Raw genomic sequence first — 22,364 nt, 5'->3', positions numbered from 1 at the left:
GTAGTCTATGAATTTTCTGATCAACATTTGACCATAGTGATAGTATTCATGTAAAAGTTAGATGTGCAGCAGTAGAAACATCATTGGTGTAAGTGCTAGTGGGAGGTGACCATCACAAATTATAGGCATGGGGACATTTTAGACTTGCTGTGGTTGCTGTTGCCGACTGGGGAAGTTGAATGTATTCGGCAGGGAAGGATGTTTGACTCTGGATCGTGTGATGGGTGGATGTGTATATGACATTATACTTACTGGATAATAAGAGATGACATTGGCAAGTTCATCGTTATATGAGGCTGTGGCTGAACATGGTTTGCTGTTACAGAGATGCAGACAGGAGGAGATGGCAGATGTAGCTGCCTTAATAGTGACACTGGTAGCCGCTCTGTACCACCACTTCACTCACTCCGGTTCCTTACTTGTTTTAGCATGTGGGATTGTGCAGATACCATGAGGATACAGCAAATATGAAGTTACATGAGTTAACTATTGTTTAATTTTAAGACGCTTAAACAATTGAAATGGGTTTTAGGATGTTGATATGAAATGCTTGTTTACACAGCTTTGTATTGAATGCAACATCCAGGACCATGATGCAAGGTTTGACAGAAGTTTTACAGTGATTGGCTGATGGAAGATGGAGGCTGAGATTTGATGAAGCACTTCAACTGATGGATTGACAAGCATACAATGGAGACAATACTTTTCCAAAACATATGTTAAACAAAAACTAGCTGTTTTGTGTATTTCTATATGAAAATGAAAATTATGTAGGGTATGAGCAAGATCTATTAAACCCTGGTGCAGCAGATATTTCTTTCTAATGTGCAGGTTACATTTCTTTTCATAACATCCGAAAACAGCCTTTTACAATTTCTCATTTAACGAAAGGATGAACACACAAAAAAAATACATCCACACACTTCCGTAACTATAGGTTATATTACAGGATTAGGTTGTTGCCTGCTGTGATGTTGCTGGAATATTGCTAAAAGCGGCGTAAAACCCAACTCACTTACAGAATTAGGTATATGTTTTGTCTTAAAATCATGTTCTGAACAAAAAGAATTCTGAAATGAGTGCACAAAAAATTCCTCATGGGCTAGATTTCTTCAGAAAATAAAATGAAATTATGTTTGTATAAAAGTAACTCACTGAAATTACTGAAATATTAATAACCCTTTGATGTGCTTGGAGATAAGGAGGTTTTCAAAAACTTTCTTGTGTCCAAAGCCTGAAGAAGCACCAAGACAAGCTTGTCCTGTTTCACAGTGGACTGGGAGCCGCACTTCTCTTGCCAAGAACATGATGGGTATAGACCAGGATGCATATTTTCTCCTTGCTGAACCTGCAATAACATGCTTCAGTAACATCACACTTATCAGATGATGACATAGGTTAAACTAGTGTTCTTGAAGTTAGGCTGTTGTGTTCAGGGTACAGAGGGTTGGAAGTGTCCAGTTTGGAGTGGAGTGAAGTGGTGGCATGGGGTCGGTAGTGGTTGGTACTTGTCCCTTGTTCACCTGCTCCCCATGTTGTTTTTCAGATCCAGAAAGAGAAGGCCAAAGAGATGATGTCATTAGATCAGCTCAGAAATGTAAGTTTGAACACACTTGAGCTGGAAAAAACAAATCCACAGATAATTAATTGGTGATTAAAGGTCCTCATGTCAGATGGTTGTTTTTCTCAGCCCCGTCCTGTGCTAAGATATAGGCTGAGGAGAAAGTTCTCCCTTTCTGCTTTAATGGTTGAGTAGGAATAGATAAAAAAGAACTACACATCACAAACGTGATGCAATCCATTAGCAGACAAACAGGACAAGGATCACAGATCAAAAACAAGTAACATATTGAAAAGACAACCTCATGTTAGTTTGATATAGGTAATTTGACAGACTAGAATTGGAACCTTTTGGAAAAGTATTCTTAATAAATAAAAAAAACACCTGTTTGAGTGCAAAATCTGTACATAAAAATAAATATTCTCCATGGCTTGACCCAAGTGTAGAAATTAGGAAGGTATGAATGTTGATAAAGATAAGAAAACTTATTCTGAACTCGCACATTAAATATTGAATATCTGATGTTGACCTTGGCACCTTGACACATTATAGTCATGTGAAGAAAGTACATATTGTATGCAGTATGTTGCTTTTATGCACATTACCCCTTGAGTGTTGTGCCTCTTACCAATTCAGTTTGTCCTTATATATATATAGTTAGGGTGGGGTAGCCTAGTGGTTAAAGCGTTGCCGTGCACATCAATCTGTTAAGCCCATTTCTGGTGTCCCCTGCCCTGGAATATTGTCAGGCTAAAACTGAACTCAGTCAGTCAGTTATATATAGTTCCTTCTCATATGTAGTTTCTTACTTTCAAAGGACACATAACTATAGAAATAGACTCAATTAGAAAAATCATAAAAGGTGGTGGTTGTTTGGTTTAGTGTATTGAAGCCTTTTCTCACTAATTTCATCTGATTGTAATCGGTTTTCTTGCTGAGCCTGCTAAGGTTATGATATTGAGCGGCAAGTCCAGCAAATGTCATCATAATTTCTACAAACAAATTTCCCAACTAACTTTATACAGTAAAATAAATAATGTTTTGGCTTTGTATAGTTGACCTTATTTAACTGACCTGGTTCTCCAATTGTGGCAGTGTTTGCAATACTTAATTTTGCCAGTTGGCCATCAGGGCCTGCTGCTGCCTGCAGGCTTTAAAATCTACAGGCCCTGAATGAAATCTGCAGGCCCATATTGTGCAAGTCAAAGCAATAAAAACCAATAGTCTGTACACAATTTCACAATGTTTCCACAAAATCAATTAGCGAAGCCTATGGCACAGAGAGAAGTTGCTGTTTGTTAAAGACTGGTGTTGACATTCATATGCGTAAAGCGCAAATACCAGGAAATGAAACTGTAAGTTATTGTAAAATGATGGGTCATGGATGATTCCTGAACGTTAAGAAATATTCCAGTTGAAAAAAATCCAATACAATACAATAACAACCGGCTCTGGGCCGTCATTTCAAACGCTGATCGGCGGCATTTAAGTGGGATATATCCCTGGTAATACATAAGCCCAATGTTTCAAATAATGCTATTTACACCAAGGTTTAATTTCAGTCTTTGGTACAGGTCTTAATTGCCCACAATGACAATGGCAGCTGCTAAGACTACTCTTAAAATGTCCTTATGGACATGGTTTTTATCTTTTGCAAGTCTCTTAGGTGACAGGTATGAAATCAAAACAATTGTACCTGTTGCAGACGGCTGATCTTGTAAATGCTCGAGCCACAGAAATGGACAAAATAAAGGCAGCCATAAACCAATCCACCAGAGATTTTGATCCATCCAAGTAAGTTATTAAACAACATTTTTACAAAAAGAAACTTGTTATTGGATAAAAATGTGTTTGAACTTATTCCAGTTAGAAAAGTTGCAAATTTTCTTAATTCATCAAGATCATTAGAAATATAATATATATTTATTCAGTATTTCGGCCTCATAGCCTAGAATACATTTGTAGTTGATAGAACACGTCACGTGGTGAACAATACAGCAACATTAGAAATAGAATTAGAAGGACACCAAATTTTATGACATTTTGGAAATGATGAATCCTTCAACTTTTAGCACATCTCTGCAAAGTAGGTGTCACAATGATTTGTAACACATGAACTGAAATATTTGTGATAGAGCCAGTGGAAATGTGCAAACAAGAGACAGTATAAGGAGATATGTTTAAATCATACCCTAAAACCTGTTGATAGTTACCAAAATGTTTCCAGCTATGCCAAGTCGAAGCTGCCTACCGGTACCCCACCCAACACTTACACCTGTTACAAGTGTGGAAAGCCTGGTCACTTCATCCATGCATGCCCTCTCAAAGATGTAAGTTAAAAGAAAAACATGTTCAAATATAACAGCATAGAGTGAATATGTTTTATGGAATCATACTATTCTAACGAATTACTACAACATTTTAAGCTTCTTTTAAATAGCAAACTGTTTTAGATTTTACTTTTGGATGAGTTGAACTATATTTTAGGGTTAACTTCTCATGGGACATAGTTGAGAATTTGCATGAAAGATGTCTATATTTTAAGTTGATAATTACATTCTAGGTAATGATGGGAATGAAACTCAATGTACAGCAGAAGTAAACATATAATTCCAAAGCTATAACCAATCTTATCAGTTTATTCTTTTGTTTCCAGTCAGAGACGCCTGGAGTGATAGAACCACGATTTAAGAGAAGTACAGGCATTCCCAACAGTTTCCTGACCCTGACGGACGACCCCACTCAGCCAGGAGCACTGCTGACCCACACAGGACACTTTGCTGTCCCCACTCTTGATGCGTATGTCATTCTTGATTACATGTGATAATGTTTAATTCACAATTCTTTAAGATTTTGTTCCATGCTTGAATGGACCACATGAGTTTGTTGAGCTAAGGTATAGGTAGCCCTGTAGCTGAATCACTCCCTCCCCATACTGCAGACCAAGATATATTAATGTATTGAATGTATGTTAATTTGGTGGTCCCATTGTATAATCTATTTGTCCATGCAGGACGGCATACAAGATTGGGAAGAAAGAGCGGCCCCCATTTCTGCCCGAGCCGAAGAAGGAAATTGTGGAGCCCCAGCAGCCTCGGATACCCCCAGCCCTGCAATGTCCCCCTCTGTAAGGAGCTGCTGAGGGATGCTGTTGTCACCCCATGCTGTGGAAACAGTTTCTGTGATGAATGTAAGTAGTGCATTACATCTTCCGGTTCTTTGGGGCGGTGGGGTCTACGGCTCACAAACTCACTCAACAAACCTTTCAAAAGGGATCGATTTATTCACATCTAGTGATTGTAGCAAGAATGCTTGACTCATGAGTGCTGTATTTATCTTTACAGGTATAAGAAATGCCCTGCTTGAGACAGATGATCATGAATGCCCTGTGTGTCACGAAACAGATGTATCACCAAGTCAACTCATTCCAAACAAATTCCATCGTGATGCTGTCAGCAAATTCGTCAATGAAAGCAGTCACAATCCAGTGAAATCTGAAAGGCATGCTCCTCCAAATCAGGCTCCAAGACAACCACCGATTGCTCCACCTCATATACACCCAGGGCCACCACCGATTGGACCACCACGTATACAGACCGGGCCTCCTCCACCAATTGGACCACCACGTATACAGACTGGGCCTCCTCCACCAATTGGACCACCACGCATACAGACGGGGCCTCCTCCACCTATAGGACCTCCACATATACAAACTGGGCCCCCACCGGCACACAACATTCACCCCCCACTCATGTCCAGGACAGATACCCCTCCATCAAATGTTGCCCCAGTACCACAAGTGCCGCCATCCCAGACCTCAGTGCCTCCACCAACACAACCACCACCTGCCATGGTGCCAGTGGAGCCACGCCCACCACCACAGGTGGCAATGGTTAAGTCGGAGCCACCTGACAGTGCAAGAGGGAGGTTAGTAAATAGTCATTGCAATCATTTCCAGATCCTGAGGCTGGTTGAGAGCACATGTAGACATGGTATCAGATTGAACCTATACAATTGAGATACTCTGCATTAGTTACCAGTAATTTCTATATTTATTGTGGAAATGACAATGAATGCCTTTATGTAGCATGTGTGGCTGTAGGCAAGAAGTAACAATTAGCACACATGAAAAATTGGGTTATGTTTGTAATCAAGCTTGTGAAAAACACTTGAGTGAGTCTAGTTCTACGCTGCTTTTAGCAATATTCCAGTAATATCACTGCTGGGGACACCAGAAATAGGCTTCACACATTGTACCCATGTGGGGAATCAAACCCAGATCTTCGGCGTGACGAGCTAACCCTTTAACCCCTAGTCCACCCCACCGTTTGAAAAACAATTAACGTGTAAGAAGTAGTATGTTTGTATACTGAGGTATTTCAGTGGGCTGTTTTCATACTTTCAAACAGATACTGTGATTTAATTATTTTTACAGTCTGTCACCTGGTGAGCACCCATCTACTCCCACTAGAGATGAAAATTCCCAGTCTGCTGCTTCTGATGAAGAACCTCGGGTAAGCAAACATTGAAACTCTCGGAAAAGAGGGTTTGAATTAATCTTGTATTAACTACCTTCTAAGATTCAGTTTTGAAGTGGCTTGATCACTGTGATTATATACAACTGTCTCTGTGTTGCAGGGTATGGCTGTGCAGGTTGTGGGAACCAGAATTGGTAACTCCATACAACTTACAGGTTAGATATCAGTTACTTTTAGAATCCTTTATAGTGGCCTGGATTTAGATGTTTTTCTAAGCTAATTGGAAATGTTTGGAACGTCAGAAACTGGTGGTGACAGAAACCTAACAGCATGGACATACTTACATCTCTCTTTGCCATGATTATGTTTCTTGGTCAGTACCCGGGATTGTTTTTCTCCAAAGGGAAAATACCTAAGCTCTGCATGCCTCTGGCTTTATTTCTACGTGAAGATAGCATGTAGTTGTATTGCTAATATAGTGTTTGAAACACAGGATTATATGTAACTTCTTATAATTTTGGTAAAATTCATGCCTACTTGTGGACCACTGATTTCGACAGTTTGTATACATGTATCAACCCCACTTTTCAGATGGCTAATCCTCATATCTAGTGGATGCTTGTAAAAGCAACTTCTTGTAAATTTGGTATTATGTAATGTTGAATAGTTTGCAACATTTCCTCAAATCTGTTTCACAGCATCAGACGCCAGCAACGATTTTGATCGTGGTACCAATCACAGGAGGGGCAGACATTACGATGGTAGAGACGACAGGGACAGGAAATACAACCGACACGACAGGCCAGACCAGTGAGTTAGATTCATGGACATTAGTACACTATTTTGGGCAGTTGTTTCTGTTACCATAATGTTTCTACAACCATCATAATGGTTTTAATAATAAACACCAAAAAATAGTTGCAGAGTAAGGTTACCGATAATATTTTCCCAACTAGACAATATCTGTAGGAGAGTAGATTGGGGTAAAAAGATGATATTACTAAAATATTGTTCGGAAGTGATGTTATTAGTTTCATGGACTCACTTTCTCATAAATGTTATGAAATCATGTTGTGTCACATTTCATTGAACATCACAATATTGTTTAGTGACAACCTTCCTTACTTATCACAGCTTTTCAAGGAAGGACAACTACCACAGAGGCAACTATGATCAACCCCTCCCCAGAGAAGCAGCATCTGGCCCTCCAGGCCCCCCTACCCATATCCCTCCAGTGAAGAGTGAACCCACTCCCTTCCCACCTTTCCCTGGCCACCCTGGCCCACCCCCCTCTATGAATGTCCCTCCCCCAGGGTTTGGAATGCCACCAAGGATTCCTCCAACAGGTTAGTTTCAATATTGTCAATTTAATAAATAATGTTCTGCCACATTGTTCAGTGTTTCTTGTGTCAAGTAAGTTAGGTCAGTATACAAACATTTCAGGACAACTTACTGGAGACAGTGTCAAGTACTTGTAAGGGTTTATTTCTTTGATGCTTCCAATATTGTAAGGACAAAATGAAAAAAATGTCCCTGAAGCAACAATATTGGCAAAGCTTTTTATGCTTTAAGAACAAGTATGACATTGATAGCCAAAACTAAAGCAGCATATCCAGGCTGTGACAATGATTGCTTGATATTTGACTGCCTCATTATCTAACAATACAACTGTGGTAATTCCTGGTAAGATTTTAGCTTTCCGGCATCTTATGTTTGCTCGACATCCTCAATCCTGCAGTGTCATTAAATATTAATTTTTAAAAGTTGTTTAATTGAAACATGCATGAGACATATTGGGTGCAAGTTTACCAAAAAAAACATGATTTTTCTTAGTGTCTGCTTGCACTGGTGCTTGTTTTTGTTGGCTAAATTACTACATAAAGGCTGATGGCAAATGTTTATGCATGTATGCATGTGAATTAATGTGTTGTATGTTTCAACAGGACCCCCACCAGCCCCTATCCCAGTCCTGGGCCACTCATCAGGAGGCTTCCCCCCTAGTGTTTTCCCCTCATCGGGAATACCCCCTAGCTTCCCTCCTCCATTGAAGCCCCTCTCAGAGGCTGAGTTCTACAAAGAGAAGGCCAGACTCCTGCAGCAGAGTCTGTAAGTATCCTATGCTGAAGTATTTCTTACTCAGTCATATTATAGTAGCTCAGTTTAACACACTTCTCATTTTGAAGTGAACTCAAAACAGACAGATGTCCGAAAATGTACCATTCAGGAATTTCATTTTAGACTGAGAAAAATACATTACCGCTATATATGTCAAAAAGGGTCCTCGTTACAAGGGGTTAAACTTGTTCAACAACTGGAAGAAAATGCTTCAGCTTGTGTGAAAATACATTCTGTTTACTATCCCAGACTGGCCTGTTATCTATTTATTCCAGTCATTCGGACCTGAAGACTGTCAGAGTCAACTGTTATAACTTTTATGTTATTTTGTACTATTACTACAACAGAAAGTTTTGTTTCAGGCCTGTCCCAGCCCCAAGACCACGCCGTGACATGATGGATGACTTTACCCAGGAGTTGCTGGCATATAGCAAAGATCAGAGGAGAAGGAAAATTAGCAGATCAAAGTCCAGGTAAATAGAGACAACATTCCCAACTGCACAGAAGTGTCTGATCTGGTCATGCTTCCGAATTATAGAATTTCATTATGTCTCCCTCCGAAGGTTTGGGAGACATATTGTTTTTGGTTGAGTTTCTGTCGACGTTCCCACTGTTTCCGGAGCATAACTCTAAAACTACTTGAACAATTTTCACCAAATTTGGTATACTGCCTCTCCATATCATGTAGATGTGCATTTTGGGGGTTTGATTGTTGTTGTTTATTGTCTGTTTTCATGGCAACAATTTGGACTTTGTTTCTGAAGGGTAAAGTTCGTTTCCGGAGCAAAATTCTGAAACTATTTTACCCATCTTCACCAAGTTTGCTATACTGCCCCTCCATATCATGTAGATGTGCCTTTTGGGGCTTTGAACTTTTCTTTCAATTTTTAAAAAAAAATTTCAACAAATATGGACTTGGTCTTTTTGAAGGTACAAAATTTGGAAAATGAAGGAATCCAATGATTTGTTTGAGGTCTCAACGTTGAATTGGGGGAAGGGGGAAACATCTGTTTTTACCAGTAAAAACACTTTCTAATTTATTACTGAATATGAGCATCAAAATGTTATCCCCTAGCTATGCAGTTGTCATGTTAATGAACAGTCGTAATTCTTAAAGGACTCATTGTTTTATTTTAATTCCCTCCCTTTGGCAAGGCTGCATTACTTTCAATGACATGATAAATTGTGTTTCTTTTTGTTAGCACAGTGGGAAGTCCTAAGTTTAAATTGGTCCGCAGCAACCAAATCTTGTTGAAAGTGAAATAGAATGTTATGTCCAACTTGGTGACTTGGTTGATTGTGTTGGACCAGGTTGGTGTTGATCATTGTCACTATTGCGATGACTGGATACTCTGGTCAGATAGTCAGACTTGAACATTACCGGAGTGTGGTGTTAAAGAACAACTAAAACAAAGCATTTCAAGATAAACTTAATTTTTCCTTATCCTGACTCATGCTCTTTTGCTTGTCTCCTTCCTCTTGCGAACATAGTGGAACACTTGTATCTCCCTAATTGAAGTTCCCTTCAATGTAAAATCACTAATTAGTACACCACGAGTTACCTCCCTTCCACAAGCGCGTGAACGAGGGCGCCACCTCTACCCATGTGCCTCACTCTCTCCTTCTTCGCCCAGTGAGCTGGACGGAGAGCCTCTGTGTCTCCCAATAATAACTATATCCTTTGATTATATTTAGTTAGTTACCTCAAGATAGAGATCTATAGAGGTTTAGCTAGTATCTTTCAACAATTATATATTGATATTTAGTCGTGTTTCTACTGTTTATGCATCGGACGCCGCGGTTGTTGCAGTGGATTACGCTTGATAAAAATTCTGTACTGTTGCACATTACGCTTTTTATTCTGCTGCTGATCCGCATTTAATATGCCCTAGCTGTACTCGCGCCATGTTTCATGTGATTCACGCTGCAGTTGCGATACTAATTTATCCAATTCTACCTTTAATAAATAATTACTTTATGCTTTGAGACGCTGCGAGCAGATAGGTCACGATGCAGAGTCTAGCATGACTGATACACCTGAACCCTCGCCAGTCTACTGCTGTTGGTCGACCCCCTCCGCCTGGGTTTCCGCTAGAATGGTGGAGAGGCGTATGGGGACGAGTCCGGGCTTCCAAGAAGCATCCTGCTTCCCCAGACATCCCTTCGCCGCACTGAGGGGTATTCAACGAAGTCTACTAGAACTTTTCAGCCGAGATTGTTCTCATCGCAGATTTGGGCCGTATGATGATCAGCCTATCATCATTCCTGATGTACATCAAAGAATGACTGATGTCGGCAACAGTGATGTCAGCGCAGATCAACATTCGATGATCTTCCTGAGGGTCCCGCCGCTATTAACACTCAACGCAGACTTCGCACTCCCCAGGGCAGCCGACCTCTGAGGGGAATTCAACGGTCTACTAGGACTTTCTCAACCGAGATTGTTCCAGCCGCTGAACTTGGCCTCTACGATGATCAGCCGATCATCATCCTCGACGATGAGACAAGTAGCCACCGTGACAGCTACAATGAAATCAGCAGAGATCGCCATGCAGCCTGATGTCTCTACACTGATGTCAGACGACTTACCTGAGGGCCCCACCACTAACAGCGCAGAGATGGCACCGACTACTTCGCCGCAGACCATCCCAGACGAAGCTACTACGCAAATCATGGTCGTGGATGGAGGGTCACTACAGACTGGAGAAGCAGCCAGCCTAGAGTACGAGCCTTCGCCAAGGCTCCAACTTAGACAACACTCTAGAGGCACCTCCAGTCAACGTGAAAGCAGCCAAGACGATGCAGCCTTCGCTGGAAGGAAGTCGCAGACCACCTTGGACGAAGGACCCAGATGTACAGCCTTCGGGCTAAGGCGCTCAAGGCGGATAGATCATCACATTCCTCGCTTCATCCTTAGATGCAGACTCAGCCACCAGACCTCACGGAAGCCTTCGCTAAGCTCAAATCGCCGCCTCCCCAGCACCGAACGCAGAGGAAGCTTGGCATGGCGTCGCTGGCGTTCGCGGAAGGCATTCGCTAAGGCATTCGCTAAGGCACTCGGAAGACACACCCAATATAGATCGCCATTTAACAGAGTCAAGGGACTACTCAAGAGCTTCGCTGGCTGTCAATAGTCTCCGATCTCCTCGCAGACATCACCACATCGACGCTTCTCACAGGTTACCACACAAGTTCGCACACAAGTCTACATCACCTTCCTAGAGTGGCAGTACGACGCAGACATACCTGATGAAGGAAGACGACGCAGATGCTATCACCCCACCGGGATCGAATTCGGACAAGCGCGTAGCACAGAATCTAGACATAGCATCCCATAAAGCCACAAAAGTTCAGACACCATAATTGCTCAACTTTCACGCTTAGAAGTTTTCCACGCACAACATGGACCCTTCTTCAAGGCTTAAGACATCGATGAAAACTACAAGTTGATCATCGATATCAACAATAAGAACTACAATCGTGAATTGGTTCAGTTGAATCCATGACGAGACGATGTTCGTTGGCCTAAATAGATCTAGAACGATCATTGAGACACTTATCACCAGATTTCGTGAATACTAACTTCTGAAAATGATAAGATGATCCACTCGCCCTACTTATGCAGAACCAGCAAGTCCCAGGTCATTCCTCCACATGAAGGAGCTAGAGCCTCACCAGCTACAAGGGACGCCATGGAGGAGTAAGCCACGACCCCACATCCTGTTAAACACAGAGGCCATTCGGCGGTATAAGTTTTTTATATATATATATATATATATATATATATATTCTAATCGACTTTGATTCGACACCTTCGCTAAGGTCGCTGGAAGGCTAAGTGGCTCCAAGTCTACTTCACCAGTAGATCTAGAAGGGATACTTCGAGAGCTTCGCGGAAGTCTCCGGGCGCTCACCGAGGAAGTCTCCAAGGTCTCCATATACTAGCCACTGGCCATATATAGCTACTCCTCAGTCCGCTCAAGACATCGATGATAAGTTGTCTATCAACTGTATGCCAGATGCCGCCTATAAGCCTACGCTAAGACAATTGCACAGGCTATTTACAACACAGAACGCCGCTGTATTAATTTGTCAACGACGCTTCATAGATCTTCACAGAAATCAACTATTCCGTGATAAATTGCTAGTATATGCAATCCCGGACGACGATACGACATCTACATGCGACTATTACGCGATATCTGCAGACAATTCAATATCGAAATTGAACAGCAGCCTTGTTACAGCCAGTATAACTCATAATCGTCAACATTTCTGAGAAGAAATATGTACAACAAATTCAGCTTTAATTCTACATTTATGACGCATACATTCATGTATACAGTCTACAAGCTGACAACTTACAAGTTATTGTACCTTTATATATAAAGAAGTCGGAATTATATTCAAAACTGAAGTACTTTCACTACAGCCAGGAAAATAACCTACCCAGCATTAATATTACAGAGCAAGGTATTTTATACCAAGCTGCTCGCTATTACCATTAACTCAAACACGGTCACTGGTAACTTCGGAAGTTACTTATGAAGACCGATGATTGTTCTAATATCAACGACGGCACTATATTATACAAGGTTCCTTTTCCTGCTACACCGGTGACATCACAGCTGGGTACTCTACAGAATCAAAATGCCTTATTCTGATTGGACCCCCGATGAACAACGCCCTACACAGAGGTCGAAAGCATAGTTCACAGTTCAAGACATAGGTTGCAAGTGACAACTTTATATCAATGAACTAGCAAGCTCTCCTTACAGCCCAGTTAACCTGAACCTTCATGATTAGGCTGCTTTCTTCAGGTTAGAGACCTCCCTGTCAAGTTTAGACAAGGCACAGCAGTCAGGCGCATTTTACATAAAGTTCATCGAGGACACAAACTCCGGGTTGCACATACATCGCCAAGGACATCGCAACGATTTACCTAGACGACGTGGATACAAGTGGATCAAATCCAGCAGCTTTCAGACTACACCTGAATTTCATCATCAAGCTACTAACACAACTAGATGGTTAGTAAACCTACTAAGTTTCTGTTTGGAGAATAAACGAAGTTTCAATGCACTCAACTTGGGGATATGAATATAGTGCTACAACACCTCACAAGTGAGGTTTATGAACATGCCTGGATGACATACTTGGACTCCATGATAACGATGATGCTATCACGCTGGCCAGCAAGAGCACTGTAAATTTATCTCCATTAAACCAAACAGGAAGAAAAAATACAACAGATTTTTTCCTCTATCATCAACTTACGAGTGTAGTCTCAATGCACTCATATCTCCGCTTGGATCAGAACTGTCATACTACGCGTGCATACAAGACAGATGGACCTAATCCGACCCTCCATGAGCTTTAATACTCTTGATATTAGAGCCCTAACTTCTACAATTTCATCTACACAAATGTTATTTGAAATAATGGAGGGTTTATTACTGTAGATCCGATATGGTGGTTGCCAACCATTATCTGAGAGATATCACCACCGAGGACATCTCAGGTATCCACCCATTGATCCCATGGTCCTTGCACAACAGTTGACAGTCTCCTGAGAAGATAAGTCAATCTTACAGATTTTACTTATCTTATAACAGTACTAAATAGCTTCATGCTATATATAATTTGCTTAAGCTCGTTTTTATCATCACAGTGGTTACATGATAAATGCATTAGCTAACAAACTCTACAGAGTTTTTTGGCTATTATATTAATGAGCTTAAGTCAAGTATATTTTAAGCATAGTAATTATACTCATATTGTAAAAATACATTAGCTAACAAACTCTACGGAGTTTTGCTATTATATAGGTAGCTTAAGCTCATTCATATCTTAAGCTCAGTACTATGTTTATATCATATAACTATATTAGCTAACAAACTCTAAAGAGCTTTTGCTATTTGGCTTAAGTTTCATCATATCTTAGCAATATGGTTACATTATAACATGTATTAGCTAACAAACTCTATGGAGTTTTTGCTATTATATATGTAACTTAAGCTTATTCATATCTTAAGCTTTAGTATTGCATGTTTATAGCATATAGGTATATTAGCTATCAAAACTCTAAAAGAGTTTTTGCTATTATATATTGGGCTTAAGTTTTCATCATATTTTAAGCTTTATGGTTACATTATATCATGTATTAGCTAACAAACTCTCCACGGAGTTTTTGCTATACATATGTAGCTTAAGGTTTCTTCATATCTTAAGCTCAATACTATGTTGATACCATATAAGTATATTAGCTATTAAAACTCTAAAAGGTTTTTGCTATTATATATTTAGCTTAAGGTTTACTTCATATCTTAAGCTCAATACTAGGTCTAAATCAACATAATAAAATGTATTAGCTATCAAACTCTCACGGAGTTTTACTATTATATATATATAGCTTAAGTTTAATCATATCTTAAGCTCAGTACTATGTTTATAACATAAAAGCATATTAGTTAATAAACTCTAATGAGTTTTTGTTATATACATTTAGCTTAAGTCTAATCATATCTTAAGCTTAGTACTATGGTTACATTATAAATCTATTAGCTAATAAGCTCTACAGAGTTTTTGGCTATTGTATATGTAGCTTTAAGTTAATTATATCTTAAGCACAGTACTATACTCATATTGTAAAAATATATTAGCTAACAAACTTTACTAAGTTTCATTATTATATATGTAGCTTGTTAACTATATCTTAAGCACAGCAATTATACTCATATTGTAAAAAATATATTAGCCAACAAACTTTACTAAGTTTGGCTATTATATATGTAGCTTAAGTTAATTATATCTTAAGCACAGTACTATACTCATATTGTAAAAATATATTAGCTAACAAACTATACTAAGTTTGGCTATTATATATGTAGCTTAAGTTAATTATATCTTAAGCACAGTATTATACTCATATTGTAAAAATATATTAGCTAACAAACTCTACTAAGTTTGGCTATTATATATGTAGCTTAAGATAATTATATCTTAAGCACAATACTATACTCATATTGTAAAATGTATTAGCTAACAAACTTTTACAAAGTTTGCTGTTATATATATAGCTAAGCTTATTCATATCTTAAGCTCAGCACTGTCTATATCATATAAATATTTTAACTAACAAACCCTAAAGAGGTTTGTTATTATATAATTAGCTTAAAAATTAATCATATTTTAAGCTTAGTGCTATGTTTATATCTTAAAAGTATTTTAGCTAACAAACTCTAAGGAGTTTATACTAAAGCATATTAACAAGCTTTAAGTCTATTAGTCTTAAGCATTGTATTAATATTATATATACTTATCATAATAAGTACATTGTAATAACCTCTATATGGCAGCTGATAAGCTGGCAGCAGGAATTCATCAGTTCAATGCCTTTATGAAGTTCTCATAGGGTTATTACAATCATCACAGTTCAAATCACTAATTATTAAAAATCCAAAGTATTATATATTCCCACCTCCGCCTCTGTTGGATTCTACAAGCAAAAGAGCATGAGTCAGGATAAGGAAAAAATATGTAATTTTTGAGTAAAATTGATATTTTATACTTATCCTGACTCATGAGGTCAGCCCTCCCATCCTCCCCAAATAACACTTTGGATTTCCCTGTAAATTCAAATGTTGGGCTCAGTATATGAGGAGAGAGTGAGGCACATGGGTAGAGGTGGCGCCCTCGTTCCCGCGCTTGTGGAAGGGAGGTAACTCGTGGTGTACTAATTAGTGATTTTACATTGAAGGGAACTTCAATTAGGGAGATACAAGTGTTCCACTATGTTCGCAAGAGGAAGGAGACAAGCAAAAGAGCATGAGTCAGGATAAGTATAAAATATCAATTTTACTCAAAAAATTACATTTTTCTTTTTAATCGTGACTATGTAATTGGCCTCATATCAGTGCATATTTATTTCAGGACAAAATCAAAATCAAGATCCCGTTCCAGATCTAGAAGTATTTCAAGAAAAATCAGAAGATCTCACTCAAGGTCCCGGTCAAAGTCTTGGGTTCGGTCCAGGTCTAGATCCAGATCACGATCGAGGTCCAGAAATAGGAAGTTGTCACGGTCCAGATCAAGGTCACTAAGACGATCCAGATCCAGATCTTTGCGTAGCAGACTTAGATCAAGGACTCGGTCCAGGACCAGAAGTCCGAGGCGGTCTCGGTCAAGGTCTCCACGCTTAAGATCTCGGACAAGATCACCTCGATCAAGAACCAGGAGTCCGAGATCAAGACCATACACAAGATCACGGACTAGGTCAAGGTCACGTTCTCGCCCAAGGTACAGATCTTACACAAGGTCAAGATCTCGATCGTTCTCACGCTCTCCACGATATTCCAGATCTCGATCAAGGAGTCCATATAGGCGTCGCTCTCCGTATTATCGCAGATCTCGATCGACATCACGTCCACGGTCACCACTTAGGGCTTCACCAAGAAGACTTCCTCCTCCTGTGGGACGCAACCGCTGGTCCCCTCCACCATTCCGCAGTTACAGAGAACCAGAGGCTCCTCCTCCACCCCCGGGAGAGACTGGACCTCCGCCATTGATGGGACTTCCCATGAGGCGATTCTCACCACCACCACCACCACCAGACAGATATGGATACAACCCTTATGCTGATCGAATGCCACCGGATCAATTTTATGATAAGTAAGTATATAGATATGTTGATAATCAATATACTCTACACTCTACTAGGCTTTTAATGTTGAAAGGGGCATAAGGCCCAGGCTTGAACTCCATCATGAAAAGTCTTACATAGCACACATATGAGCCAGTGCTGGGACTTAAATATGCTTGTCAGACCAGTAAATGTTCCCAAAATCCGTAAATAGAATTAAGTTCCCCCAGAAGTGCAAGTTTAGTACAGGTCTTGTTTTGTTTGTGTTTTTATGTAAAAAATGGGGTAGCCTAATGGTTAAAGCGTCTGCTCGTCATGCCGAAGACAAGGGTTAGATTCCCCACATTGGTACAATGTGTCAAGCTCATGTTTGGTGTCCTCCCATCGTGATATTGCTGGAATATTGCTAAAAGCGGCATAAAACTATACTCACTCACTCACTCACTCGCTCATTGTCAGGAGGTATTTGTGATTCTTAGGTTTTTATTTGTTGTCATGTTTGACAAAAAATATTTCTTCTTTTTTTTTCAGCTTTAATCATCGACCATTTGAAGACAATTATAATGAATTCTTCAGGTTTGGGATGGGTCCACCTCCAGGAGGAATGCCAAATTATGATGGAGGTGGCTATATGGGTAACATGACTCGAGACCCACGGGCCAAGTCTCCACGCAGGAGGGGTAGGAGTCCAGCCAGGGGGGGTAGGGGCAGACGCAACAACAGAAACCCTGATTTCAGGAGAGAAAGGAATCCAGACTATGGAAATCTGGAGTTTGAAAACCAGGATCAGCAAGATTTCAAGAAAGGTAATCGATCCCAGGAATTTAATAAACGAGATGAAAATTCTCAGGAGGGTAAGTCAACTGATAAGCGTCGTGATTTGAACAGAAAAACAAGGGACAAAGGAAAAAGGGATGAGAAGAAGGATAAGAAAGATGGAAAAGATGACAAAGATAAAGATAAAGATAATAAGGAGAATGCAGATGGCAAAGCAAAGAGGGATGTTGTTAGGAAAGAGAAAGAATCTCGTCCAAAAAGTGTTGATCAGAAGGAGGTTAAAAAGGTGAAAAAGAAGCCTTGGAAAGATGGATCTGACAGTGATTCAGCAGTAGCTGGGCAAAACAGAACCAAGAAAAGTAATCTTATTGAAATCAAAATTGAAGCCTCTATTCCAGAGGATCCTGAAAAATCAAATAGTAGAGAGAGTAGTAAGAGTCAGAAAGAACCAGTACCCAAGAAATCTGAAAAAAGCAAGTCTGATAATGAGAAGTCTGTGAGCAAGAAAATAGGTAGTTTGAAGACAAAGGTGGTGAAAAGGCCAGAGAGAACAGGCTCTGCAAAAGAGAAATCTGAACCTGAAAAACCACGGAGAATAAAAACAGAGAAGCCTGGAACTGACAGTGGCAATCAATCGGACAATATGCCAGGTAAATTAAGAGTTAAAACCAAGAAAAAGAAATTGTCAAAGCCATCATCTGGGCCTGAGTCAGAAGGAAATGGCAAGTCTGATGGATCAGCAGAGAAAATGAAGAAGAAGAGAATGACACCAGACATCCCGGAGGACATACCAGAGGAGGACCTTGACAGCCCAGCCAAACGGATGAAACTGGATGAAGATGTGAAGGATTCTCAGAGTGAGCAGCAGTTGTCCGTCCAACGAAGTCACCCCGGGATGAGGAGATGGTGCCTGCTGTAGAGCTGTCCAAGTGGGAGCGGGAGGACTATGAGGAGCACTCTGCTAGTCCAGCCAGGAAGGTCAAGCGAAGCAATGAAAGGAAGCCCTTACCAAAGTATGTACTTTTTGCACACTTGGAATTTCTTCTTTGCCAACACCCCTTTGAATGGAAGGGTTGCTGGCAAAGTTCAAAGTAAGAAGTAAATGGGAGGGTTGTTGGCAGAGTTTAAAGTAAAAAGGGTATAGAAGGGATGTTCACAAAGTTAAAAGTTGTGATAATATGGCAGAATTGATCAATGTACCCTAATAGTTTGTGCCTTGGTGCTTCATAGACTGGAAAGGTAAGACAGAAAGATTAGGTACAGTGTTCTACTGATCACATTAAGTTTAGAAACATTTTTTGGAATAACAGGGCACAGCTTGCCTTGTCTTCTAATGGCAGTGGGTTTGAATCTGGGTTGACCTTGATTCAGGTTTGTCTCTGCCAAAGTTGAAAAAACGTCTAACCCCTTCAACAATTTGGGCTTTCCTTCATATCAAGCTGATATACTGTAATATAGCTGAAATACTTTTCAAAGCAGTGTTTTACCCAAACTCACTAATAATGTGAAGTTGGCTAGCAGAATTTTTATCTTGTTTCTCCAGATCTGTAATCGAGAGTGCTGAAAAAGTTTTGTCCCAGAAACCAATGCGACCAACTTCTGTGGCTTCAGCTGTGTCAGCACCAGTTGCATCAAAACCACACCGGCGTGTGTATCTGGAGGATGAACCAAAGGCATCTGATGATGACGACCGTAAAGTCATGAATAAACAGAAATCAATAGAAATCACAATATCTCAGGCAGAGAAGGGTGATGGGAGAACCAAGCCTGACCGAAGGGATCGGGAGGATCGCAGGGTAGATAGGAAGTCTAGTGTTACCCAATTGCGGTCAGATGACGAGAGGAAGGGTTCTAGAAATGGTTCAACTGGGAGTATTAAGGACAGGCTCGGGAAGCGGGAAGGGACTCATTATGATAAGGGAAGTGGGGATAGAAATCGGCGTCAGTTGGAGAGGACCAACAGCAGAGAGGAAGAACAGGGTAGGGGGAGGGAAGGGCGACAGGGAGGTGATACGTAGAGACAGTCGGGACTCCAGGGCCCAGGGTGCTAGTCAGGAGAGGTCAGAACATCGGACAAAAGATGTTGGACAAGATTCTGAAAAAGATGGGAAATCTGAGAAGGGTGGCAAACTTGCTGATCGTAAAGAATCTATGATTGACGAGGCAACGTTTGAACCAGATTATGACGAAGCTGACACTGATTCTGATAATGCATCGTCAGGAGAGGATCAGGCAAAGAATGCAGAGGAGAGCGGGAATGACTCCTCGAATGATGATGACGACGAGGACGATGACAGCAGCCCGTCAAAGAAAAAGAACAGAGATGGAGAAGATAAAAAGCATAAGAAAAGCAAACATAAGAAACATAAGCACAAACATAAGCATAAGCACAAACATAAGAAAAGGAAACACAAGAAACATAAGGAAGGGAAAGAAAAAGAAAAGTAAATATTACAATATCCACAAAGGTGATATGAAAACGTGATTGTTGACAAACTGATTGTGAAAAGGTTGAGTTTATAGATTTAATGAAAACATGGAGGAATTGTAATTTAAAACTCAAATGAATTTGATTTGAGGATGGGATGAATTAAATTATGAATTGTGTTCCATATGTGCTATTGATTGAAGCGTTCATAAAATCTTTGCCAAGGGTGCATTACCAATACATCAAGTAATATTTAGGTTTGAATCCAGATAATGCATATGTCACTTTAAGAAAACTTGCATCACTTGTGAAAGTGGAATGTTGTTCACTCTGCTTTGTTCATGCTTGCACTTCAAAACTAATGAGAATCATGATTGTGCAGAAAGCAAAAAATGTAGTCATATTTGAAGAATCTTTGTGAAGGCTTTGCATATAAATTCACGTATTATAAAATAACACACTGTTACATACTTTCGTTCACATACTTATCGAGTATGTTGAGGAAATAATATGTTGGGGGAAAATGTAAATGAATTTGTTCACAGGTAAGTAAATCTAAATATGGGTAAAGTAGATCAACACTTTAGTTCGTTTTGTTTTCAATGAAAGGTGAACTGCAACATTTCTTCCCAGTATCCCTTTCAGGCTTGGTTAAGTTGGTCAATTCTAATTTAGAAGATTGAAATGTTTGGTGACAAAATAGTCCTATATTTATTTCATTCGACATGACTGATTAACATCCTGTTCCATTGAACACTACCTGTTCAAATTAGGATTTAAAAAGCTTCACTATAGTATTAATTTTGGTGCATTTTTTCAATATAGCATATATTTATTTGTATTGAGAAGTTTGATTTTTGCTTACGTTTTGTACAGAGAGTATTACTTTAAAATGGAATATATATATTTTGTAAATATTTGAAAGGCAGATCGTGTTCAGAGAGATGTGTAAATATCTGAGTGTGAGATATGCTTGGATTGTATGTAACTCCAGAGAGGACAATAAAAGAGAGGTGATCTTTTAAAAATGTGTTTGTGTTGTGTGTGCTGATACCTGTTGGACTGACAGATTAACTTAAGTGATGTATTATTATCAACAGTTGAACATAACTGAATGTGTTCAACACTGCGATTCTGCAATAGCCACTGCTGAACTCATACACTCAGTCTGACAGAACATCATGGCATAGAACAAGGTGGTTTAAAGGAGGAAGTTACATGAGTGTCAGTAGTGATAATCATCCTGAACTGGCATTGGATGATCATCCAGTCTTTACTTGAGGACAACGTAACTTGACAAAACACGCCCTGCGCTTACTCAACCCCGCGGGCATAGTGCTGGCCCACGAGGATTATGGTCGACCTGTGATTTCAAACCCAATCAGTACATTGTAGCTGACCGCCATGTAGCTGGAATATTGCTAAGTGCTGCGTTAAACAACAAACCAATCGTCGTAACTGTAGTGCAGCGTGGCCCCTACAAACACATTCATTGAAAAAGTGGAGAGTTGTGAATATAAGTTTGTCGGGTACTTAAATATAGCGTTTACATGAGACTGGCTCAAATGCAAAAAAGTTTATTCTTCAAATTAATACCAGCTCGCCCACGATGTTATTAGAAACATTTGTCAGTTTGGTCATTATGTTTCTCAGGATCAATAACTGTGGGCTGCCTGTGTACCTGCTGACAACATAAACCACTGGATTGTCATGCCCAGCCTCCATCATTTACAAGTCGTCATATAGCTTGAATATTGTGTGCCGTTGAGAAACAAGCAAATCAATCTCGTGTTATAAATACATGCATTTTAATTGCGTATGTGGATGTTTTCCGCTGCTGTCATCGATATTTCATTATTTTGACGGCGGTCTGCATATTTGTTTCTGCAAAACATGAGGACCGCTATATTTAAGCAACAGGTCTGGGCTCCATGCGACAAGTATATTTTACAAGGAACGTTCTAACTCCATGACAAGCATCTCCGTTTTGGATGCGGAGCATACATATTTATTATTATTTGGTATTGACACATCCGATACACGTGTGTGTACAATGGCGGGTGTAATTGTATCGTCAAGTTATGCAGACCTGTATTGCAAAATACACGCTTATTTGGGAAATTATAAAATGCACCGACGTGAACTGAACAAACATACTGTCTGTCGTTTTTAATCAATGCAGTTTAAGAGAATTTTATGACAGTTCTCACACTTATATATTGCGACCACACTACAACGCCACACCCAGCAATATTCCAGTTGATGACGTCAGTCCGTCAATAATCTTGTCTGGACTGACAATCCAGAGATCGACATTTGACAACCTCCCGCTGTCACGATGACGCCATTAACCAAATCACCGAG

The 22,364-nt window shown here is 39.9% G+C and overlaps 2 protein-coding genes across 2 annotated transcripts in view; both read left to right on the top strand.

Annotated features, from left to right (window-relative positions):
- Positions 1–21,028, top strand: part of LOC124291675 (E3 ubiquitin-protein ligase RBBP6-like) — a 30,584-nt gene extending 9,556 nt beyond the window's left edge. Inside the window, 16 exon segments of the mRNA XM_046728726.1 lie at positions 1,547–1,597; positions 3,267–3,355; positions 3,789–3,891; positions 4,218–4,360; positions 4,575–4,680; positions 4,682–4,751; positions 4,906–5,488; positions 5,997–6,075; positions 6,200–6,254; positions 6,738–6,849; positions 7,174–7,385; positions 7,983–8,145; positions 8,517–8,627; positions 16,087–16,824; positions 17,327–18,585; positions 19,116–21,028. Of these exon segments, the coding sequence (XP_046584682.1) occupies positions 1,547–1,597; positions 3,267–3,355; positions 3,789–3,891; positions 4,218–4,360; positions 4,575–4,680; positions 4,682–4,751; positions 4,906–5,488; positions 5,997–6,075; positions 6,200–6,254; positions 6,738–6,849; positions 7,174–7,385; positions 7,983–8,145; positions 8,517–8,627; positions 16,087–16,824; positions 17,327–18,491 (3,780 nt within the window). The 3' untranslated portion in view covers positions 18,492–18,585; positions 19,116–21,028.
- LOC124291676 (glutamic acid-rich protein-like) lies at positions 19,406–21,028 on the top strand. Its single transcript, XM_046728727.1, has one exon. The coding sequence runs from the start codon at positions 19,406–19,408 to the stop codon at positions 20,018–20,020; it is 615 nt and encodes a 204-aa protein (XP_046584683.1). The 3' UTR covers positions 20,021–21,028.
- Positions 21,029–22,364: the final 1,336 nt, after the last annotated feature.

This window comes from Haliotis rubra, unplaced genomic scaffold (assembly GCF_003918875.1).
Source record: "Haliotis rubra isolate DU_JTF1 unplaced genomic scaffold, ASM391887v1 Scf5, whole genome shotgun sequence".
NCBI lineage: Eukaryota > Metazoa > Mollusca > Gastropoda > Lepetellida > Haliotidae > Haliotis > Haliotis rubra.
Note: the sequence above shows the minus strand (reverse complement) of the source record. Positions and strands in the feature narration are given on the sequence as shown.

What these genes read in the sequence shown, in the direction of transcription:
- LOC124291676 (XM_046728727.1), top strand. Translation starts at nt 19,406, where the DNA reads ATGACGAGAGGAAGGGTTCTAGAAATGGTTCAACTGGGAGTATTAAGG.